The sequence below is a fragment of the Thamnophis elegans genome, chromosome 16 (assembly GCF_009769535.1).
Source record: "Thamnophis elegans isolate rThaEle1 chromosome 16, rThaEle1.pri, whole genome shotgun sequence".
Classification (NCBI taxonomy): Eukaryota; Metazoa; Chordata; class Lepidosauria; order Squamata; family Colubridae; genus Thamnophis; species Thamnophis elegans.
In genome coordinates this window covers 5,271,814-5,291,563 of record NC_045556.1, presented here as the reverse complement: position 1 = coordinate 5,291,563, position 19,750 = coordinate 5,271,814, and the positions used below count along the sequence as shown (strand labels likewise).

Here is a 19,750-nt window from a genome sequence, read left to right as displayed (position 1 = left end):
CAAGGTTTGTTGAAAGGAAACTTAAAACGCTTCCCAGGCAAATGGCTTTAGATTTTTGGCTCCTGGCGACTGGAAGGGCGTGATTTCTGCAGCCTGGAGGTTGGGAGTGTTCTAAGGAGCGGCTGTTCGGTTGCTCCCGGTCGTTTGGACAGAAATTCAGATTAACAGAGTTGGAAGGGACCTTGTAGGTCATCTAGTCCAACCCCACCACCCAGGCAGGAGACCCTAAGAGTATTATATATTTTAGGCAGCTAGAAGCAAAGTTTATCCAATCAGAGACAAAGATTTGTTACCAATGTGATTCTAAAAGTGTTATTGTTTTCAAGCTCCTGTCTCTGTCCCCCCTTATCTATAGATGAATGGCCATCAACACGCTTCCTTCATCTTGTTCGTGCCGGTCCCACAACCGCCCGATTCCTTCTCCCTGGATGTCCCATCACCAGAGGGACCCCGGCACCCCAGGGCCTGTTTATCTCTACAGGAAACTTACTGAGCTGTGGCCAAAGAGCTTCTCACGCACAGGAGTGATCTTTTGACCTCTGGGGGTTAGAAAAAACACATCTCTTGCCCTCTGGCCCAAAAGCTGCAGCGATGATAATCTTTAACCTGAAGCAACTTCGCACACAATCACACGCAAGCCTGCATACCCGCAAAGAACGTCTTCCTCCCTTAACCGAGGGACTGTTCTCTCTTTTGGAAGCCCAGGCCATTCGGCCTCCCATTCCAAGCAATTTAGAAATATTATTTTGTAAAAAAAAAAAAAATGGGGAGCCGGCTTCGAAACGAACCCCCTTTCTCCTGTTTGAGCGAGTGACATGACATCGGGCGCGTCACAAAGTTAACGCACGAGCGCAACAGTGAAGCCATTATAGGGATGGGGGGGTCAGGGGCTGTTTCCTGCCGGCATTAGTACCGGTTTCGGTGACTCCATCCAGCCCCCTCCTTCTCTGCTGTCCCCTTCTTCTTCTTCTTCTGCCCTCCATCTTTCCCAGCATGAGGCTCTTCTCCAGGTAGAAGAGGTGGCCAAAGTATTGGGGCTTCCTCTTCAGGATCTGGCCTTCTAAAGAGCAGTCAGGGTTGATCTCATCTAGGACTGACCGGTTTAATCAGTCTTTATATCTATCTATCTATCTATCTATCTATCTATCTATCTATCTATCTATCTATCTATCTATCTATCTATCTATCTATCTATCTACTGTATCCATCCATCCATCCATCCATCCATCCATCCATCCATCCATCCATCCATCCATCGTATGTATTAATGTATGTATGTATGTATGTATGTATGTATGTATGTATGTATGTATGTATGTATGTATGTATCTATCTATCTATCTATCTATCTATCTATCTATCTATCTATCTATCTATCTATCTATCTATCTACTGTATCCATCCATCCATCCATCCATCCATCCATCCATCGTATGTATTAATGTATGTATGTATGTATGTATGTATGTATGTATGTATGTATGTATGTATGTATCTATCTATCTATCTATCTATCTATCTATCTATCTATCTATCTATCTATCTATCTATCTATCTATCTATCTCTTCACTCCATCCATCCATCCATCCATCCATCCATCCATCCATCCATCCATCGTATGTATTAATGTATGTATGTATGTATGTATGTATGTATGTATGTATGTATGTATGTATGTATCTATCTATCTATCTATCTATCTATCTATCTATCTATCTATCTATCTATCTATCTATCTATCTACTGTATCCATCCATCCATCCATCCATCCATCCATCCATCCATCCATCGTATGTATTAATGTATGTATGTATGTATGTATGTATGTATGTATGTATGTATCTATCTATCTATCTATCTATCTATCTATCTATCTATCTATCTATCTATCTATCTATCTATCTATCTATCTATCTATCTACTGTATCCATCCATCCATCCATCCATCCATCCATCCATCCATCCATCCATCCATCCATCCATCGTATGTATTAATGTATGTATGTATGTATGTATGTATGTATGTATCTATCTATCTAATCTATCTATCTATCTATCTATCTATCTATCTATCTATCTATCTATCTATCTATCTATCTATATATATATATATATATATATATATATATATATCTACTGTATGAATGTATCGATCCATCCATCTATCTAATGTATGCATCTATGTATCCATCCATCCATCTATCATATCTATCTACCTATCTACCTACCTACCTATCTACCTACCTATCTATCTATCAGGGTTGATCTCCTCTAGGACTGACCGGATGGATGGCCTTGCAGTCCAAGGGACGCAATGCAGGAGTGATGGAAGGAGAGAAGGGGAGAAGAAAGGAGGGAAGGAAGGAGGAAAGGAAGGAGGAAAGGAAGGAGAGAAGAAAGGAGGGAAGGAAGGAGGGAAGGAAGGAGGAAAGGAGAGAAGGAGAGAAGAAAGGAGGGAAGGAAGAGGGAAGGAAGGAGGGAAGGAAGGAGGGAAGGAAGGAGAGAAAGAGAGAAGAAAGGAAGGAAGGAGGGAAGGAAGAAGTAGGATTGTTGTAAAATAAGATGGGTGTATGGGATGGTAAGAAAGCAATCTCAATTATATTGTCAATTGTAGGGGAGAAAAATTGTTATAAATACATATTATTAACAACAGTTATGAGATTATATAATTGTGGATGTATATATGAGAAATAAAAATTATTAAAAAAAATAATAAAAATCTTTGAAAATATAATCGGTCTCTACTGTAGTTATAAGTCTAGGAACAGCTACAGGCAATTAGGGGACTCAGTGATGTCCAGGGAAACGCTCCGGAGGATGAATTTTTTCCCTTTGGAAATTTCAGATGCGCCGCGAGGTTTGAAATGCCCCCATCCGTCCACAGGAAGACAAGTGCCCAGTTTTAAATGAGACCTTACATGGAGGGTGACCTCAATAGCAAATAACACCTGCTAACGTACAGATGTAAAAGCCAGATCATCTATAAAAGAGTGATACAGTGGTGCAGAATTATACAATCATTTTTATTAAGGAAAGATGGAAAGAAAGGGAGGGAGGGAGGGAAGAAGGAAAAAGAGAGAATGAGAGAGGGGGAAAGGGAGGGAGGGAAGGAGGGAGGGGAAAAGAGAGAATAAGAGAGAGAGGGAGGGAAGGAAGGAATGAAGGGAAAGAGGGAGGGAGGGAGAGGAAGAAAGAAGGAAAGAAAGGAGGAAAGAAAGGAAGGAAGGAAGGAAGGAAGGAAGGGAGGGAATGAGAGACGGAGGAGGGAAAGAAGGAAGGAAGAAAAAAGGCAGAAAGAAAGGAAGAAGGAAGAAAGAAAAAAGGCAGAAAGAAAGGAAGGAAGAAGGAAGGAAGAGAAGAAAGGGGAAGGGAGAGAGGGAAGGGAGGAAGAAAGGAAGGCAGAAAGAAAGGCAGAAAAAAAGGAAGATAAGAAAGGGGGAGGGAGGGAAGGAAGAAAGGCAGAAAGAAAGAAAGGAAAGGCAGAAGGAAGGAAGGAGGAAAGAAAGAAAGGGAGGGAATGAAGGAAAGAGGGTAGAAGGAAAGAGCAACCCTTGGGACCTAACTCAAACCAACAAGGAGTGGGTCTTTCGATGCCATCTAGTCGGGCTCGCATCCCCATCCTCCCTCCCCCCCTCCCCGAGCCCGCGTGCCCACGAGCCAGAGAGCCGAAGTGCGTGTCAAGGGCGAAGCGGCGCGGAGTCTCCGCCCCGAGCCGCTTTCACAGGCTTCGCTCCACACGCGAAGGAGGCAATGCGAGCCTCCGCCTCCGTGCACGCCACGCCGGCCGCCGCCTGCCCCGCTTCCCCCTTCCCGCCTGCCCCATCGCGTGCCTGGCGGGACAGCGCCGGGGCGCCGGGGCCAAGCGCCGCCCGAGGGACCCCTTCGCACGCCATGGCCTCCGCCCCGGCTCAGCCCGAGACGCCCATCGGATCCCCGCCCCGCATTCAGTCAAGACATTGGATGGTTTCTGCTTTTCCACATTTTGCTATATTCAATCAGAAGAGAGCTGGAAGGGACCTTGGAGGTCTTCTAGTCCAGCCCCCTGCTCAAGCAGGAGACCCTAGGCCATTTGAATCAGAAGAGAGCTGGAAGGGACCTTGGAGGTCTTCTAGTCCAGCCCCCTGCTCAAGCAGGAGACCCTAGACCATTTCAATCAGAAGAGAGCTGGAAGGGACCTTGGAGGTCTTCTAGTCCAGCCCCCTGCTCAGGCAGGAGACCCTAGACCATTTCAATCAGAAGAGAGCTGGAAGGGACCTTGGAGGCCTTCTAGCCCAGCCCCCTGCTCAAGCAGGAGACCCTAGACCATTTCAATCAGAAGAGAGCTGGAAGGGACCTTGGAGGTCTTCTAGTCCAACCCCCTGCTCAGGCAGGAGACCCTAGACCATTTCAATCAGAAGAGAGCTGGAAGGGACCTTGGAGGCCTTCTAGCCCAGCCCCCTGCTCAAGCAGGAGACCCTAGACCATTTCAATCAGAAGAGAGCTGGAAGGGACCTTGGAGGTCTTCTAGTCCAACCCCCTGCTCAAGCAGGAGAACTTATACAATTTGAGACAAGTAACTGTCCAGTCTCTTCTTAAAAACCTCCAATGATGATGAAGCAGCCACAACTTCTGAAGGCAAAGCTGTTCCGCTGATTAATAACTTTTAAGAGTTGTTGTGGGCTTTTAACTCCCAGAATTCCCCGGCCAGAACATGGAAAAGTTTGAAACACACTGGATTAGACCAGAGGTCTTCACACTTGGCAACTTTAAGACTTGTGGAGTTGAAGTCCACAAGTCTTAAAGTTGCCAAATTTGGGGACCCCTGGATCATATATTTGCCCCTAGGAAATTTACCAAGTGAAAATACATTTGAGATGTGAAGACATATTAAAGATCTGGGGGGAAAAATAATATTTAAAAAGTGTCAACTTCAACTTCCAGAAATCTCCCAGCCAGGGGGATTCTGGATGTTGAAGTCCACCCATCTTAAAGTAGCCACATTTGAAACCCACTGGATTAGACAATTGGAAATTTACCAAGTTAAAATACGTTGGAGATGTAGAAACAGGTTAAAGATCTGGAATAATGTGTCTAAAATTAAAAATAGTAATTGTTAGATATCCCCCCCCCCGCCCTGACAGATTGCAAGAGGTTTCCACCAAGGTCCTCTCTTCCGGCAGGAACAGAGGTTTAATCTCATTGGCTAAGAGGTCTGACAGATCCCTTTAAAAGGGGATGCTGTCCGACAATTTCCCTATCAATGTTTACTTGATAGCTGTTGTTTAATGCAGCCTATTGTGCCTCCTTTACCAGATCTAACAATAATAATGTTTAAAATGTGCAGAGCTCAACTCCCAGAATCCTGCAGCCAATTCTCCAGCCAGGGGGATTCTGGGAGTTGAAGTCTACCCATCTTAAAAAAGAGCCAAATTTGAATTACACCGTCACACATTCGGGTTTTGGAAATTCGCCAGGTTGGGATACATTTGAGATGTGAAAACACATTTATGGGAAAAAAATGTTACGTTTAAAAATCTGTGGCCTTCAACTCCCAGGATTCCCCAGCCGGTGTGTGTGTGTGTGGTGGGGTGATTCTGGGAGTTGAAGTCCACCGGTTTTAAAAGAGCCAAATTTGAAAGGCAACCTCGATGAAAACATTCCCTGCATGAGCTTTTGGAAACGGACCAAGTGCAAAATAAGGTTTTAGTGGTTGATGTGCTGAGTCACACACATTTAAGGTTTGCAAAAAAAGCCTGGGGAATTTTCCGATTAATTTCTTAATTTGGGGCTACTGTGCGTGTGTGTGTGTGTGTGTGCCCTGCTCCTGCGTGCCACCGCATGGTGCCCTCTTGCTCAGGAAGGTCGAGTCCCTCCTTTTCCTGGCCTGGGTGTTCCAATTGCTTCCCACTTCTGTTTCCCCGAAAAAGTCAGCAAGGCACACAGAGAGCAAAGGCCATCCCTGGTGCTTCTCACGCAAAGCTGCGCAAACACCTTACCCTCCCTGAACTGCCCTCCCTTTGGCTCCAGGGCTGGACCCCCCCCCCAAAAAAAAGGAGGCTCCAGACATCTTTACCCCAGGGGTAAATAAAAGGGGGGGAGGGAAAATCAAAGCACGAAAAAAGGGGAATCTTGAAAGAGCCAGATAAGATAAACCAGAGAGATAAGACACGGGCGTTTTGCGCATCGGCGAGGCGCGGCTGTTTCTAAGACGGCATGCACAACCCGATGTGTCATGGCTAAACCAAAATAAACAGGCAGCTGAGGCTTTGCACAACTGTCAGGCTTGGGAAACGGAGCGATTTGCAGCTCAGATTCAGGGCTTCGAACGAGATTGTTTTATTTGGGGGAGAGGGGTGTCTTCCGATTTGATTAGAGTTTATCCTTTCAGTTCTGATTTCAATAAAGGAGAATATTTGTAGCTGGGGGGGGAGGGTTGAAATAAAGGGTCCTAGGTGCTCTCTGAGTTTCCTTGTTTCCTTGCAGACGTTTCACGACCCAACTAGATAACATCATCAGTGCTAGAATGAAAATGGTAAACGTAAACTTAGAAGGAGGAGGAGGAGGACTGTGGGGTCCTTGGTGCTCTCTGAGGTTGCCTGTTTTCTTGCAGACGTTTCCCTGCGAGATCGAATTCACAATTTATGAGGCTGAGATGGGACGGGACAAACCCCCCCAGATTTCCCAGGTCCCAACTCATCCCTTGAGCCGTTTCCTCATGGGAAGTTTGCAACCCTAAACACGATCCCCCAATAAAATGTCCTTCTACCTCTGTTGTTGAACTCTGATGAAAAATCAATTCGGAAAAAGGTAAAGGTTCCCCTCGCACATCTGTGCTGGTCGTTCCCGACTCTAGAGGGCGCTGTCCGAAGACGTCCCCGTGGACATGTGGCCGGCATGACTCAACGCCGAAGGCGCACGGAACGCTGTTACCTTCCCACCAAAGGTGGTCCCTATTTTTCTACTTGCATTTTTTATGGGCTTTTGAACTGCTAGGTTGGCAGAAGCTGGGGCAAGTCACGGGAGCTCACTCCGTTATGCGGCGCTAGAGTTTCGAACCGCTGAACGGTCGACCTTTCTGATTGAAAATAACTCAGCATCTTAGCCATTGAGCCACATCCCTATTAAGAAAAGGAAAGGGGGTTGGACTAGAAGACCTCCAAGCTCCTTTACAACTCTGCTATTCTATTCTATTCTTTCCATATTCTATTCCATTCTATTCTAATCTGTTCTATTAGATTATTCATTTCATTATTCTCTTCTCTTCTGCTCTCCTTTCTCTTATTTTCTCCTCTCTTTTCCTCTTCTCTTCTTCTTCCTCCTCCTCTTTTCTCCTCTCTTCTCTCCTCTTTTCCTCTCTTCTCCTCCTCCTCTCCTCCCTTCTCTTCTCCTCTTTTCCTCTCTTCTCCTCCTCCTCTCCTTTCTTCTCTTCTCCTCTTTTCCTCTCTTCTCCTCCTCCTCTCCTCCCTTCTCTTCTCCTCTTTTCCTCTCTTCTCCTCTCCACCTCTTCTCTTCTATCTCCAGGGAGAGAAAGAAGGAGCTTTCAAGTAAAGAAAGCGCCCAGAAGCCTCCTTCCCTCGTGAATAAACCCATGGACAACCCGAGAGAATCGCGCGCCCCAGACGCTCGGACGACGCGCGTCTGGCCCGGCCGAAACCCAACCCGGGTTCGCGAAGAAGCAGAAGAACCGCTGCTGTCACGTGAGGCGAAACCTCCGGGCCAATCAGAGCCCGAGGAGAGGCATATAAGGCTTGGAGCCCAGCGGGCGCTTTAAAACCAGCCAAGTCCTGCGCTCCGCTTTGAAAGCCGGGCATCTTGGCTGGGCACCAGCGGAGCGACGCCGGAGTGAAGCCGTTTTCCAGCGAATCCAGAGCGAGTCGGAGATCCGCGCTTCGCTTTCCCCCCCGTTTTCCAACGTGGGCTGCGGGTGAAGCCTCGCGTCTCGTTCTGCAAAGGTCCTGCCTTTCGCTTGAGACTTTTTAAAAACCTTTTTTTAATTGGTAAGTCTTTTCTTTTTCTCTTGCGATTGTTTTATTTGCACTTTTTTCTTTAACAATCCATAAGTGCTGGGCGAAGAGTGCATTGTCTGGGTCAATGTACTTTGTGTACGATACAAATAACAATACCATTTAGGTATATTTCATAATAATCTTTTAACTCCTAACATTTACTTATACATAGTAGTTATAATGTATAGGATGGGAGACCCTTGGGACTGGCGTCCCCTTGGGTATATCCAGCCGAAACAGCTTCCATGGATCGCCGTAACTTTCCATGGAAGTTGCCTATACCCACGTTGGGTGAAGAGGCATCAAGAGAGAGAGAGAGAGTATAGGATGGGATGGGATGGGACTGGACAGAATAGAATTAGAGCAGAACAGAACAGATTAAGGAATAGAATAAGAATAAGAACAGAACAGATTAAAGAATAGTGTACAATAGAATAGAATAGAATTGGAACAGAACAGATTAAGGAATAGAATAGAATAGAGTAGAATAGAACAGATTAAGGAATAGAATAGAGTAGAACAGAACAGATTAAGGAATAGAATAAGAACAGAACAGATTAAAGAATAGAGTGCAATAGAATAGAATTGGAACAGAACAGATTAAGGAATAGAATAGAATAGAGTAGAACAGAACAGATTAAGGAATAGAATAAAATAAGAACAGAACAGATTAAAGAATAGAGTGCAATAGAATAGAATTGGAACAGAACAGATTAAGGAATAGAATAAAATAAGAACAGAACAGATTAAGGAATAGAATAAGAACAGAACAGATTAAGGAATAGAATAAGAACAGAACAGATTAAAGAATAGAGTGCAATAGAATAGAATTGGAACAGAACAGATTAAGGAATAGAGTGGAGTGGAGTGGAGTGGAGTGGAGTGTAGAGTAGAGTAGAGTAGAGTAGATTTTTTTATTGGCCAAGTGTGGACACACAAGAAATTTTCTTTGGTGCATATGGTCTCGGTGCACATAAAAAGACAAGATGCATTTGTGCATTATAGTATCCATATAATATATAATATCTAGATAATATCTTGTATTCTATTATATATCACACATAGAATACAAGATGCATTCTACTATATACCAATATATGGTATGTCATACCATTTTCCCAATTTCTACTCTACGTTGAGGACTACTATTCTCCAAAGCACCTGAGGGCAGGACAAGAAGCAATGGGTGGAAACTAATCAAGGAGAGAAACAACCTAGAACTGAGGAGAAATTTCCTGACAGTTAGAACAATTAACCAGGGGAACAGCTTGCCACCGGAAGTTGCGAATGCTCCAACACTGGAAGTTTTCAAGAAGAAATTGGACAACCATTTGTCTGAAGTGGTGTAGGGTTTCCTGCCTGAGCAGAGGGTTGGACTAGAAGACCTCCCAGGTCCCTTCCAACTCTGTTATTCTATTCTATTCTATTCTATTCTATTCTATTCTATTCTATTCTATTCTATTCTCTCTATTAATGTAAAACTGCTGAAGAGGCTTTCAGAGGGTTGTACCAATGCAATGTAACGGAGAGAGGAGAGGGAAATCCCAATTATTTACTTACTGGACAGCATCGCAAATCTGCCTGAATCCAGACAAATTCTGCCCTGCGGGGTCCACCCCTTTCTGATTAAGAAAAAGGGGGTGAGATTGGCATGTCCTAGACAATAAATCCTCGCCAGTGCTGCTGTTCTGACAGTTAGGACAACTAATCAGTGGAACAACATGCCACCAGAAATTGTGAATGCTCCAACACTGGAAGTTTTAAGAAGGGATTGGACAACCATTTATCTGAAGTGGTATAGGGTTTCCTGCCTAAGCAGGGGGTTAGACTAGAAGACCTCCGACCCCTTCCAGCCGCTGATTCTATTATTCTCTTGCTGGAATTGGGTATGTCTTGTTCCAATATCTCAGGGGCTGCCCCAAAGAAGAGGGAGTCAAACTATTCTTCCAAGGCACCTGAGGGTAGAACAAGAAGCAATGGGTGGAAACTAATCAAGGAGAGAAGCAACTTAGAACTAAGGAGAAATTGCCTCACAGTGAGAGCAATTAACCAGTGGAACAGCTTGCCACAATAAGCTGTGGATGTGCCATCATTGGAGGTTTTTAAAGAAGAGATTGGACTACCATTGGTTTAAAATGGTCTAGGGTTTCTTGCCCAAGCAGGGGTTGGACTAGAAGATCTCCAAAGTCCCTTCCAACTCTATTATTCTATTATATTCTATCATATTCTATTCTATTCTATTCTAAGAGCTGAGGTGGCGCAGTGGTTAGGGTGCAGCACTGCAGGCCACTTTAGCTGACTGTTATCTGCAGTTCGGCGGTTCTAATCTCACCGGCTCAAGGTTGACTCAGCCTTCCATCCTTCCGAGGTGGGTGAAATGAGGACCCAGACTGTGCGGGCGATATGCTGACCCTGTAAACCGCTTAGAGAGGGCTGAAAGCCCTATGAAGTGGTATATAAGTCTAACTGCTATTGCTATTGCTATCTACCTATTATCTATCTATCTATTATCTATCTATCTATATTATCTATCATCTATCTATCTATCTATCTATCTATCTATCTATCTATCTATCTATCTATCTGACTCAGCCTTCCATCCTTCCGAGGTGGGTAAAATGAGGACCCAGACTGTGGGGGCGATATGCTGACTCTGTAAACCGCTTAGAGAGGGCTGAAAGCCCTATGAAGCGGTATATAAGTCTAACTGCTATTGCTATTGCTATTCTATTCTATTCTATATTCTATTCTACTCTACTCTGCAAAATTAAAGAAGTGTTTTTACAAAGTTAAAAAGATGAACACAATATAAAATAGACCTAGAAATATCAAACTCACCCCATTCCTTTCTTCTCTGCTTCTTTGCTCTCAGGAAGACCATAATATTTCAGAAGATGACTTCTGCCTTGGTCAACAGCAGAAGCATGGTTTCCGCCCCAGAAATCCTGATCTGCGCCGCTGTTTTCTGCCTACTGCTGCTCCTCCTCAAAAACCGCCGACGGATCCCAGCAGGATTAAGGAAGCTCCGAGGGCCGAGGGGTTATCCCTTTATCGGAAACATCTTAGACCTGGGGAAAAACCCTCACTTGGCTTTGACCCGCCTGAGCCAGGAGTACGGAGACGTCATGCTGATTCATCTTGGCGCGAGGCCGGTTGTGGTGCTGAGCGGCTCGGAGACCATCAAGCAAGCCCTCGTCAAGCAAGGGAGAGACTTCGCCGGGCGGCCCGACCTCTACAGCTTCAAGTTCATCGGGGATGGCCAGACCTTCTCCTTCGGGAGGAATTCCGAGGAGAGCTGGCGCGTTCGCCGGAGGCTCGCTCAAACGGCCCTGAAGACCTTCGCGGGCTCCACCAGCCCAAACTCATCGACTTGCCTGCTGGAGGAACACATCTCCCAAGAGGCAGAGTACTTGGTCAAGAAGTTCCTAGATCTGATGAAAGAGAAGGAGAGCTTCGAGCCCTTCCAGTACGTGGTCATCTCCGTGGTCAATGTCATCTGCGCCATGTGCTTTGGGAAGCGCTACAACCACGAGGATCGAGAACTTCTGAATATCGTGGACATCAACAATGACTTTGGCCTAGTAGCCGCCTCTGGGAATCCAGCCGATTTCTTCCCAATCCTCCAATATCTTCCCAGCCGAAGCATGGAAGCCTTCAAAGATCTCAACCGGAGATTCAACGTGCTGATGAAGAAGCTGGTGGAAGAACATTATGAGGGCTTTGACAAGGTGAGTCATTAGAGGTTAGGATTATAAACAGGGCACCGAACAAGGCTTAGAGGGGAGCATTGGAAGGGGTTATATATCTGGCCTTAATGCCTAAGTTTTTCTCAACCTCAATCTCAACTTCAACTCCCAGGATTCCGGCAGAGGAATTCTGGGAGTTGAAGTCTCTCCTTCTTAAGTTGATCCCCTCTTATTCACCGAGTTAACCACGATGGCTGACTTTGGACAGCAACATAGCAGTTATAGCAATAGCAGTTAGACTTATATACCGCTTCATAGGGCTTTCAGCCCTCTCTAAGCGGTTTACAGAGTCAGCATATCGCCCCCAACAACAATCCGGGTCCTCATTTTACCCACCTCGGAAGGATGGAAGGCTGAGTCAACCTTGAGCCGGTGAGATTTGAACCGCCGAACTGCCGAACTAGCAGTCAGCTGAAGTAGCCTGCAGTGCTGCATTTAACCACTGCGCCACCTCGGCTCATGCTAAGCGAAGCAAACTAGGCACATCGTGGCTTGATGAGGCGTGTGAATTCCAACACTGCGGTTTGAATATGACCCGAGTCAGCAGAGTATGTGGACTCAGACAATCCTGGCTTATTCAACAAACCACGGTTAACCAATACTTGAGGAGAACGACTCCTAATGACCTAGAGGCAAAAAAATAATAATAATGTTTGGCCTGTGATCATCTAAATAAAGATGTTGGTTTCTTTGTGAATTTGAGAGTCGGGTGAGCTGGAAGTTGATGTGACATCTGTCCTTCTGGTCCTCTGTTGCAGAATAACATCCGAGACATCACGGACTCCCTCATCAGCTTCTGCCAGGATAAAAACCCGAACTTAAATGCCAACGATGCTCTTAAGGATCAGAACATTGTTGGTATCGTCAACGAACTCTTTGGAGCTGGTAAGAAGGCCTTTTCCTAAAAGCAAGCTCCTTGTTCTCCTTCCCATGACCATTTCAGTAGCATCCATTCAACTGACAGGTGTCAATGCCTTTTTTTTTAGCATTTATCATTCTTATACATTTATTATTTCATTTAATAGGTTATAATATACAGTTTGGGTTGCTTTATTTACCATCCCTTCCTCCTGTTATAACACCACCTTATTTTCCCTTTCTTTTCTCCCTTCCTCCCTTCTCTACTTCCTTCCTTCCTGCTCTCCCTTCCCTTTCTTCTTCCTGTACCTTTCTCCTACTCCTGCTCTTCCTCATCCCCTTCCTACCCTCTCTCCTCCTCTTTCTCTCCTTTCCATCCTCCTCTCCTTACCTCTTTCTTTTCACCCTCTCTCCCTTCTCTACTTTTTTCCTTCCTCCTTTCCTTCCCCTTCCTTCTTCCCTTACCTCTCCTTTACTCCTAGTCTTCTCCTTCCCATGACCATTTCAGTAGCATCCATTCAACTGACAGGTGTCAATCCCTTTAAAGAAAATAAACCTTTGTATCCATCAAAACCCATCTGAGATTCATCATTCTCCCAGTTTCACATTTCTCAGCCATTACTGTCTCTTCCCTGGTTTTTTGGTCAAGATAAAATTGACAAATGGGAAGGAAATGAGTCATCTTCCTCATCTTGGGTAGTTCACCATAGGATAAATGAAATTTTTTAACTTGGGAGGGTGTAACATATATATATATTCCCCAATAGAGTCCTTCAGATTTAATTTAACCCTATTATTTGGACATTTGAGTAGGAGTGGTGTGGCAGCCTAGAGGTGGAACTCCTGCCTCACAATCCGGAGGCTGTGAGTTCGATCCCAGGTAGAGGCAGATATTTCTCTGGGCAAAATGCGTTTATATCTGCAGAATAAAACTCCGCATTGGCGACAGGAAGGGCATCTGGGCAGTAAACCACTCTGCTAGCTGCATTCAGTTGCCCAGACTCCACCCCTGCAAGGGATTGTGGGGTTGTTAAAAGAAGATGATTTTTGGAGGCCTTTGAGATCAGTGTTTCTCAACCTGGGCCACTTGAAATTTCTGATTTTATATTTTTTGTATTCTTTTAGAGTTATTTTTATGTAAGCCGCCCGGAATCCTTCGGGATGGGGCAGCATATAAATTCATTAAATTTACAATTTACCATTTACCGTTTTTTTTTGGAGACCCCTGATCTAAGGAACCGAGAGCCATCTGCAATTCTACGTCTGATGCTTAAATGCTTTTTTCTTCCTTTTGTGTCTGTGCAGGATTTGATACCGTCACTACTGCTCTATCCTGGTGCCTTCTCTATCTGGTGACTTACCCAGAAATCCAGAGGAGAATTCAAGAAGAACTAGGTAAATCCAGATCTGCTGAAAAAAGTCCCCCCTCCTCCCCCCAAGTCTGGCTTTCCATCCATCTTTTGGTCTTATTTATTTACTTATTTGTATCTCACTCTTATTATTTTTTTACAAATAACTCAAGGCGGTGAATATATCCAACACACCTTCCTTTTCCTATTTTCCCCACAGTAACATGGGTTGGGTGACTGGCCCAAAGTCACCCAGTTGGCTTTCATGTCTAAGGGAGGACTAGAACTCACAGTCTCCTGGTGATGGGCCCACAGTCACCCAGCTGGCTTTCGTGACTAAAGTGGGACTAGAACTCACCATTTCCTGGTGATTGGTTGAAAGTCACCCAGCTGGCTTTCATGTCTAAGGGAGGACTAGAATTCCCAGTCTCCTGGTGATTGGCCCACAGTCACCCAGTTAGCTTTCATGACTAAGGGAGGACTAGAACTCCCAGTCTCCTGGTGATTGGCCCACAGTCACCCAGCTGGCTTTCATGACTAAAGTGGGACTAGAACTCCCAGTCTCCTGGTGATTGGCCCACAGTCACCCAGCTGGCTTTCAAGACTAAAGTGGGACTAGAACTCACCATTTCCTGGTGATTGGCCCAAAGTCACCCAGTTGGCTTTCATGTCTAAGGGAGGACTAGAACTCCCAGTCTCCTGGTGATTGGCCCACAGTCACCCAGCTGGCTTTCATGACTAAAGTGGGACTAGAACTCACCATTTCCTGGTGATTGGCCCAAAGTCACCCAGTTGGCTTTCATGTCTAAGGGAGGACTACAACTCCCAGTCTCCTGGTGATTGGCCCAAAGTCACCCAGCTGGCTTTCATGATTAAGGGAGGACTAGAACTCCCAGTCTCCTGGTGATTGGCCCACAGTCACCCAACTGGCTTTCATGACTAAAGTGGAACTAGAACTCACCATTTCCTGGCGATTGGTCCAAAGTCACCCAGTTGGCTTTCATGTCTAAGGGAGGACTAGAACTTCCAGTCTCCTGGTGATTGGCCCACAGTCACCCAGCTGGCTTTCATGACTAAAGCGGGACTAGAACTCCCTGTCTCCTGGTGATTGGCCCAAAGTCACACAGCTGGCTTTCATGTGTAAGGGCAGACTAGAACTCACAGTCTCCTGGTGATCGGCTTATAGTCATCCAGCTGGTTTTCACGGGACTGGAACTCACCGTCTCCTGCTTAAATGCCTTCTTCAGCAGTAGACCAAACTGACTCTTATTTCTGTTTCCCTCCTGACCCACAGATCAAATCATCGGAAGGGAAAGGACCCCCAAGCAATCTGACCGTGCCATGCTCCCTTACTCGGAAGCCTTTATGTACGAGATGTTCAGGCATTCATCCTTCATTCCCTTCACAATCCCACATTGGTAAGATTGAACTGGCGGGAGAGTAATTTACGTTAGAAAATCAGAGGTCCCTATGACAAAAAGGACTTGGCAAGTGATCCCAGATCATCTGAGGAATCTTGAGATGTCACCATCACTTTTGAGGAGTTTTCTTTTTTTCCAGAGAGTTTGGAACAAATATGTGGGAGAAGAGCAGTGAGAGATAGGAGGTGGAGTTAAGCTTGTCATCAGCTTAGAATCCATACGTCACCACAAACCAAATCCCACCCCTCTTGAATTCCCTTGACTCTTCTTCAGCTCCAAATGAAGATTGAACTTTAGTCGAAAACATCCTTTTGGGCAGACTTGAATAATAATTCTTGTGAACTGCAACTTGTCCTGTTTTGATGTGGGTAAACTCAGCTCATTGGGGTAGATTCAGAAAGCTGGATTTCAACAAATTGTGCTTTAGTTGTGACCTGCGAACACATCCCCATGGGGGACTCTGGAGTCATAGAAAATATTATGAGTGAGTAGCAAGAGATAACAGTTTTGTCCATGGCTAGGCCTGCTCTGTGCTTAACTTCCATGTTTATATTTTTACAAAAAGGTTCATTGAATCTTATCAAAAGAACCGACTGTATTTATGTAGAGTAGTTATGTAGTTATCTAGAGAGCCGAGGTGGCGCAGTGGTTAAATGCAGCACTGCAGGCCACTTCAGCTGACTGCAGTTCTGCAGTTCGGCTGTTCAAATCTCACCGGCTCAGGGTTGACTCAGCCTTCCATCCTTCCGAGGTGGGTAAAATGAGGACCCGGATTGTTGGGGGCAATATGCTGACTCTGTAAACCGCTTAGAGAGGGCTGAAAGCCCTATGAAGCGGTATATAAGTCTAACTGCTATTGCTATTGCTATAGCTATGTGGTTCTAGTAATACTAGCCAGTCTGTTAAGGTTCCCCTCGCACACATGTGCTGGTCGTTCCCAACTCTGGAGGGCGGTGCTCATCTCCGTTCCAAAGCCGAAGAGCCAGCACTGTCCAAAGACGTCTCCGTGGTCATGTGGCCGGCATGACTCAACACCGAGGGCGCATAGAACGCTGTTCCCTTCCCACCAAAGTTGGCTCCTATTTTTCTACTTGCATTTTTGACGTGCTTTCGAACTTCTAGGTTGGCAGAAGCTGGGACAAGTCACGGGAGCTCACTCCGTTAGACGGCGCTAGGAATTCGAGCCACCAAACTGCCTACCTTTCTGATCGACAAGCTCAGTGTCTTAGCCACTGAGCCACCGCATTCCCAGCCAGTCTGTTATCTTACATTAATATTTTCTTCCTCTTTAGCACCACTCGGGACACAGCATTGAATGGCTTCTACATTCCAAATGATACCTGCGTGTTTGTGAACCAATGGCAGGTCAATCATGATCCGTAAGTATTGCCAAGAACAGCTCCATAACTCCTTGCCAAGGCGAGCCATATCATAGAATTCTCCATGTTATATAGATCAGTGTTTCTCAACCTTGGCAACTTGAAGATGTCCGGGACTTCAACTCCTAGAATTCCCCAGCCAGCGAATGCTGGCTGGGGAATTCTGGGAGTTGAAGTCCGGACATCTTCAAGTTGCCAAGGTTGAGAAACACTGCTATAGATTAAAATATGGGTTGCATTTAGGGCCACGCGGCGCCTTGGATGTCATTCGGACACGGCTGCTTGAAAGAGTTGCAGTAAGGGCTACTAGCGTACTACTGCACATTTGAAAGACCCACCTGTGTGGAACTGAATCAGAGACTTTTCAGAGCCCTTGTAGCAAGCTGCAACGGGCTCCGTTTTCGCTGGCAGAGGGTTGCAGGAGGCAGTCCCAGCCAAAAACGGAGCTCTAGAGGGCCGCACATGGCCCCCTTGAGCTCCGTTTTCGCTGGCAGAGGGCTGCAGGAGGCAGTCCCAGCCAAAAACGGAACTCAAGAGGGCCGCACATGGCCCCCTTGAGCTCCGTTTTCGCTGGCAGAGGGCTGCAGGAGGCAGTCCCAGCCAAAAACGGAGCTCAAGAGGGCCGCACATGGCCCCCTTGAGCTCCGTTTTCGCTGGCAGAGGGCTGCAGGAGGCAGTCCCAGCCAAAAACGGAGCTCAAGAGGGCCGCACATGGCCCCCTTGAGCTCCGTTTTCACTGGCAGAGGGCTATAGGAGGCCATCCCATCCAAAAATGGAGCTCGAGAGGGCCGCACATGGCCCCCTTGAGCCCCTTTTTCACTGGCAGAGGGCTATAGGAGGCAGTCCCAGCCAAAAACGGAACTCAAGAGGGCCGCACATGGCCCCCTTGAGCTCCGTTTTCGCTGGCAGTGGGCTGCAGCAGGCTGTCGCAGCCGAAAACGGCGCTCAGGAGCCCGTTTTCACTGGCAGAGCACTTGGGCCACCACAGGTGCCCGCGACGCAAGTGATGTCATGCTAGCCATGCCTACCCTGGCCACGCCCTCCCCAGGTTAAACAGAATCTTGATGCGGTCCTCAATGAACTTGAGTTTGACACCGCTGACCTGTTAGATGTTCTATTTGTTTTTTTGTTTTTTTCTATCTCAGGAAACTTTGGAGCGAGCCTTCCGTTTTCAACCCGGAACGATTTCTCATGACCGACAGGACCGGAATAAACCGAGCAGAGTGTGACAAAGTGATGACTTTCGGCTTGGGCAGAAGGCAATGCATTGGGCAGAGCATTGCGAAATGGGAGGTGTTCCTCTTCCTGACCACTTTGGTGCAGAAGCTGGAATTCACTTTGTCCGGCACCGAGACGATGGACACAACTCCCCAGTATGGCTTGACCATGAAATACAAGAAATGCGAACACTTCCGGGTCAAGCCCCGTTTTTAGCGTGGGAAATCCAGAAAGAGCAAAGACTGTGACCCCTTGTCCAGGAAGGGGGACAAAGGGGTTACTTATTCTGTTAGGATTTGTTGTTTGGTGTGCTCAGCCACCCACAATTATGTTACTATCTTGCTGCAAATATAGATAGATAGATGATAGATGATAGATGATAGATAGATAGATAGATAGATAGATAGATAGATAGATAGATAGATAGATAGATAGATAGATAGATAGATAGATAGATGGATGGAATTTACATCTCAGGGATAATCTCTTAAGGTTTTTTATTAACACAGAACATCCTCTGAATAGTCTTGGATCATAAGCCAATCTAAACAGGCACTGAATTTGAACCTTGAATAATCCTGAGATTTTTGCCTGGACACTTCACACTGAATGGAAGGGTTTTTCCAATAGCAATAATAGCAATAGCACTTAGACTTATGTACCACTTCATAGTGTTTTTACAAGACCTCTCTAAGCTTTACAGAGTTTTACGTTTACGGAGTCAGCCTCTCGCCCCCAACAATCCGGGTCCTCATTTTACCCATCTCGGAAGGATGGAAAGCTGAGTTGACCTTGAGTCTGGTGAGATTTGAACTGCCGAACTGCAGCTAGCAGTCAGCTGAAGTAGCCTGCAGTACTGCACTCTAACCACTGCGCCACCTCGGCTGTAATGTGGCCTTATTGCATGAGGGTTTTTGTCACAGGTGTAGAAACTATAGCAGGTAGAGCTGTGAAGCACAAGGATGAGTTGTTACAGTTGGGAGGGCTTGCCAGAAAGCCCCCCAGAGCCATTTCTAAAATTCCGTATCAGAAAGCGGACAGGATTTCCACGAATATTATACAGCAACTACTTTGTACCTCAAAGGCCGAGTCCTTCCCACCTGTCGTCCATTTGCAAGAGGAACGTTATCAACACATCTAGGTACAATGGAGATGGTGGCCATCCATATGTGCAAACTCCAGTTCCCCTTCTTAAGATGCTCAGCCATGCAAAATAAAGGCTTGGGGGGGGGGGTAGGGGTGTTTGCAAAGGAAACCATCTGGAACTTTGCAAACGATAGGGATAGAAGCAGGATCTAAATATTTGCAAGAGGACAGAGATGCAACCCGGATCTAGACATTTGCAAGAGGACAGGGTGGGATGGAGCTAGAACTTTGCAAGGTGACATGGGTGGGATCTGGATCTAGATCTTGGCGAGACAACAGAACCTGGACCTAGATGTCGACATGGGGACAGGTCTGCTCTAGATCTCTGCAAGGTGACAGGGATGGGATCTAAATAGTTGCAAGATTACAGGGAAGGAATTGATCTGGAAAGCAGGCATGGTGGAGCTACCTAAAACCTATCATAACTTGTCTTCACTTGCCACTTGGACTAACCACTGCTTTATCTTAATCTACTTCACAGGCTTCCTTGTAGAAGAAATAGCGGAAAATAGTGTGTATACTTGGCATTCTTTGTGGAAAACTGAAATTAAAATACGACAAAAATGAATTAAGGATAGGCATTTTTAAGGGTGATGACTAGGGAATTATGCTTTATAAAGATGCTTTGAATTATGAAACACATTTTA

At 45.8% G+C, this 19,750-nt stretch overlaps 1 protein-coding gene across 1 annotated transcript; it reads left to right on the top strand.

The window, feature by feature from the left end:
• Window positions 1-7,738: 7,738 nt before the first annotated feature.
• On the top strand, window positions 7,739-18,579 carry LOC116519097 (cytochrome P450 1A5-like). Its single transcript, XM_032232781.1, has 7 exons — window positions 7,739-7,977; window positions 10,859-11,714; window positions 12,491-12,617; window positions 13,896-13,985; window positions 15,234-15,357; window positions 16,653-16,739; window positions 17,885-18,579. Exons 2-7 carry the CDS (start codon window positions 10,881-10,883, stop codon window positions 18,171-18,173), a joined length of 1,551 nt encoding a protein of 516 aa, XP_032088672.1. The 5' UTR covers window positions 7,739-7,977; window positions 10,859-10,880; the 3' UTR covers window positions 18,174-18,579.
• The last annotated feature ends 1,171 nt before the right edge of the window (window positions 18,580-19,750 follow it).

Excerpts from the sequence above, each read along its gene's own strand:
- LOC116519097 (XM_032232781.1), top strand. The coding sequence starts at position 10,881 with ATGACTTCTGCCTTGGTCAACAGCAGAAGCATGGTTTCCGCCCCAGAA. Across the intron at positions 11,715-12,490 it reads ATTATGAGGGCTTTGACAAG|AATAACATCCGAGACATCAC; the intron begins GTGAGTCATTAG and ends CCTCTGTTGCAG. Across the intron at positions 13,986-15,233 it reads GAGAATTCAAGAAGAACTAG|ATCAAATCATCGGAAGGGAA; the intron begins GTAAATCCAGAT and ends CCTGACCCACAG.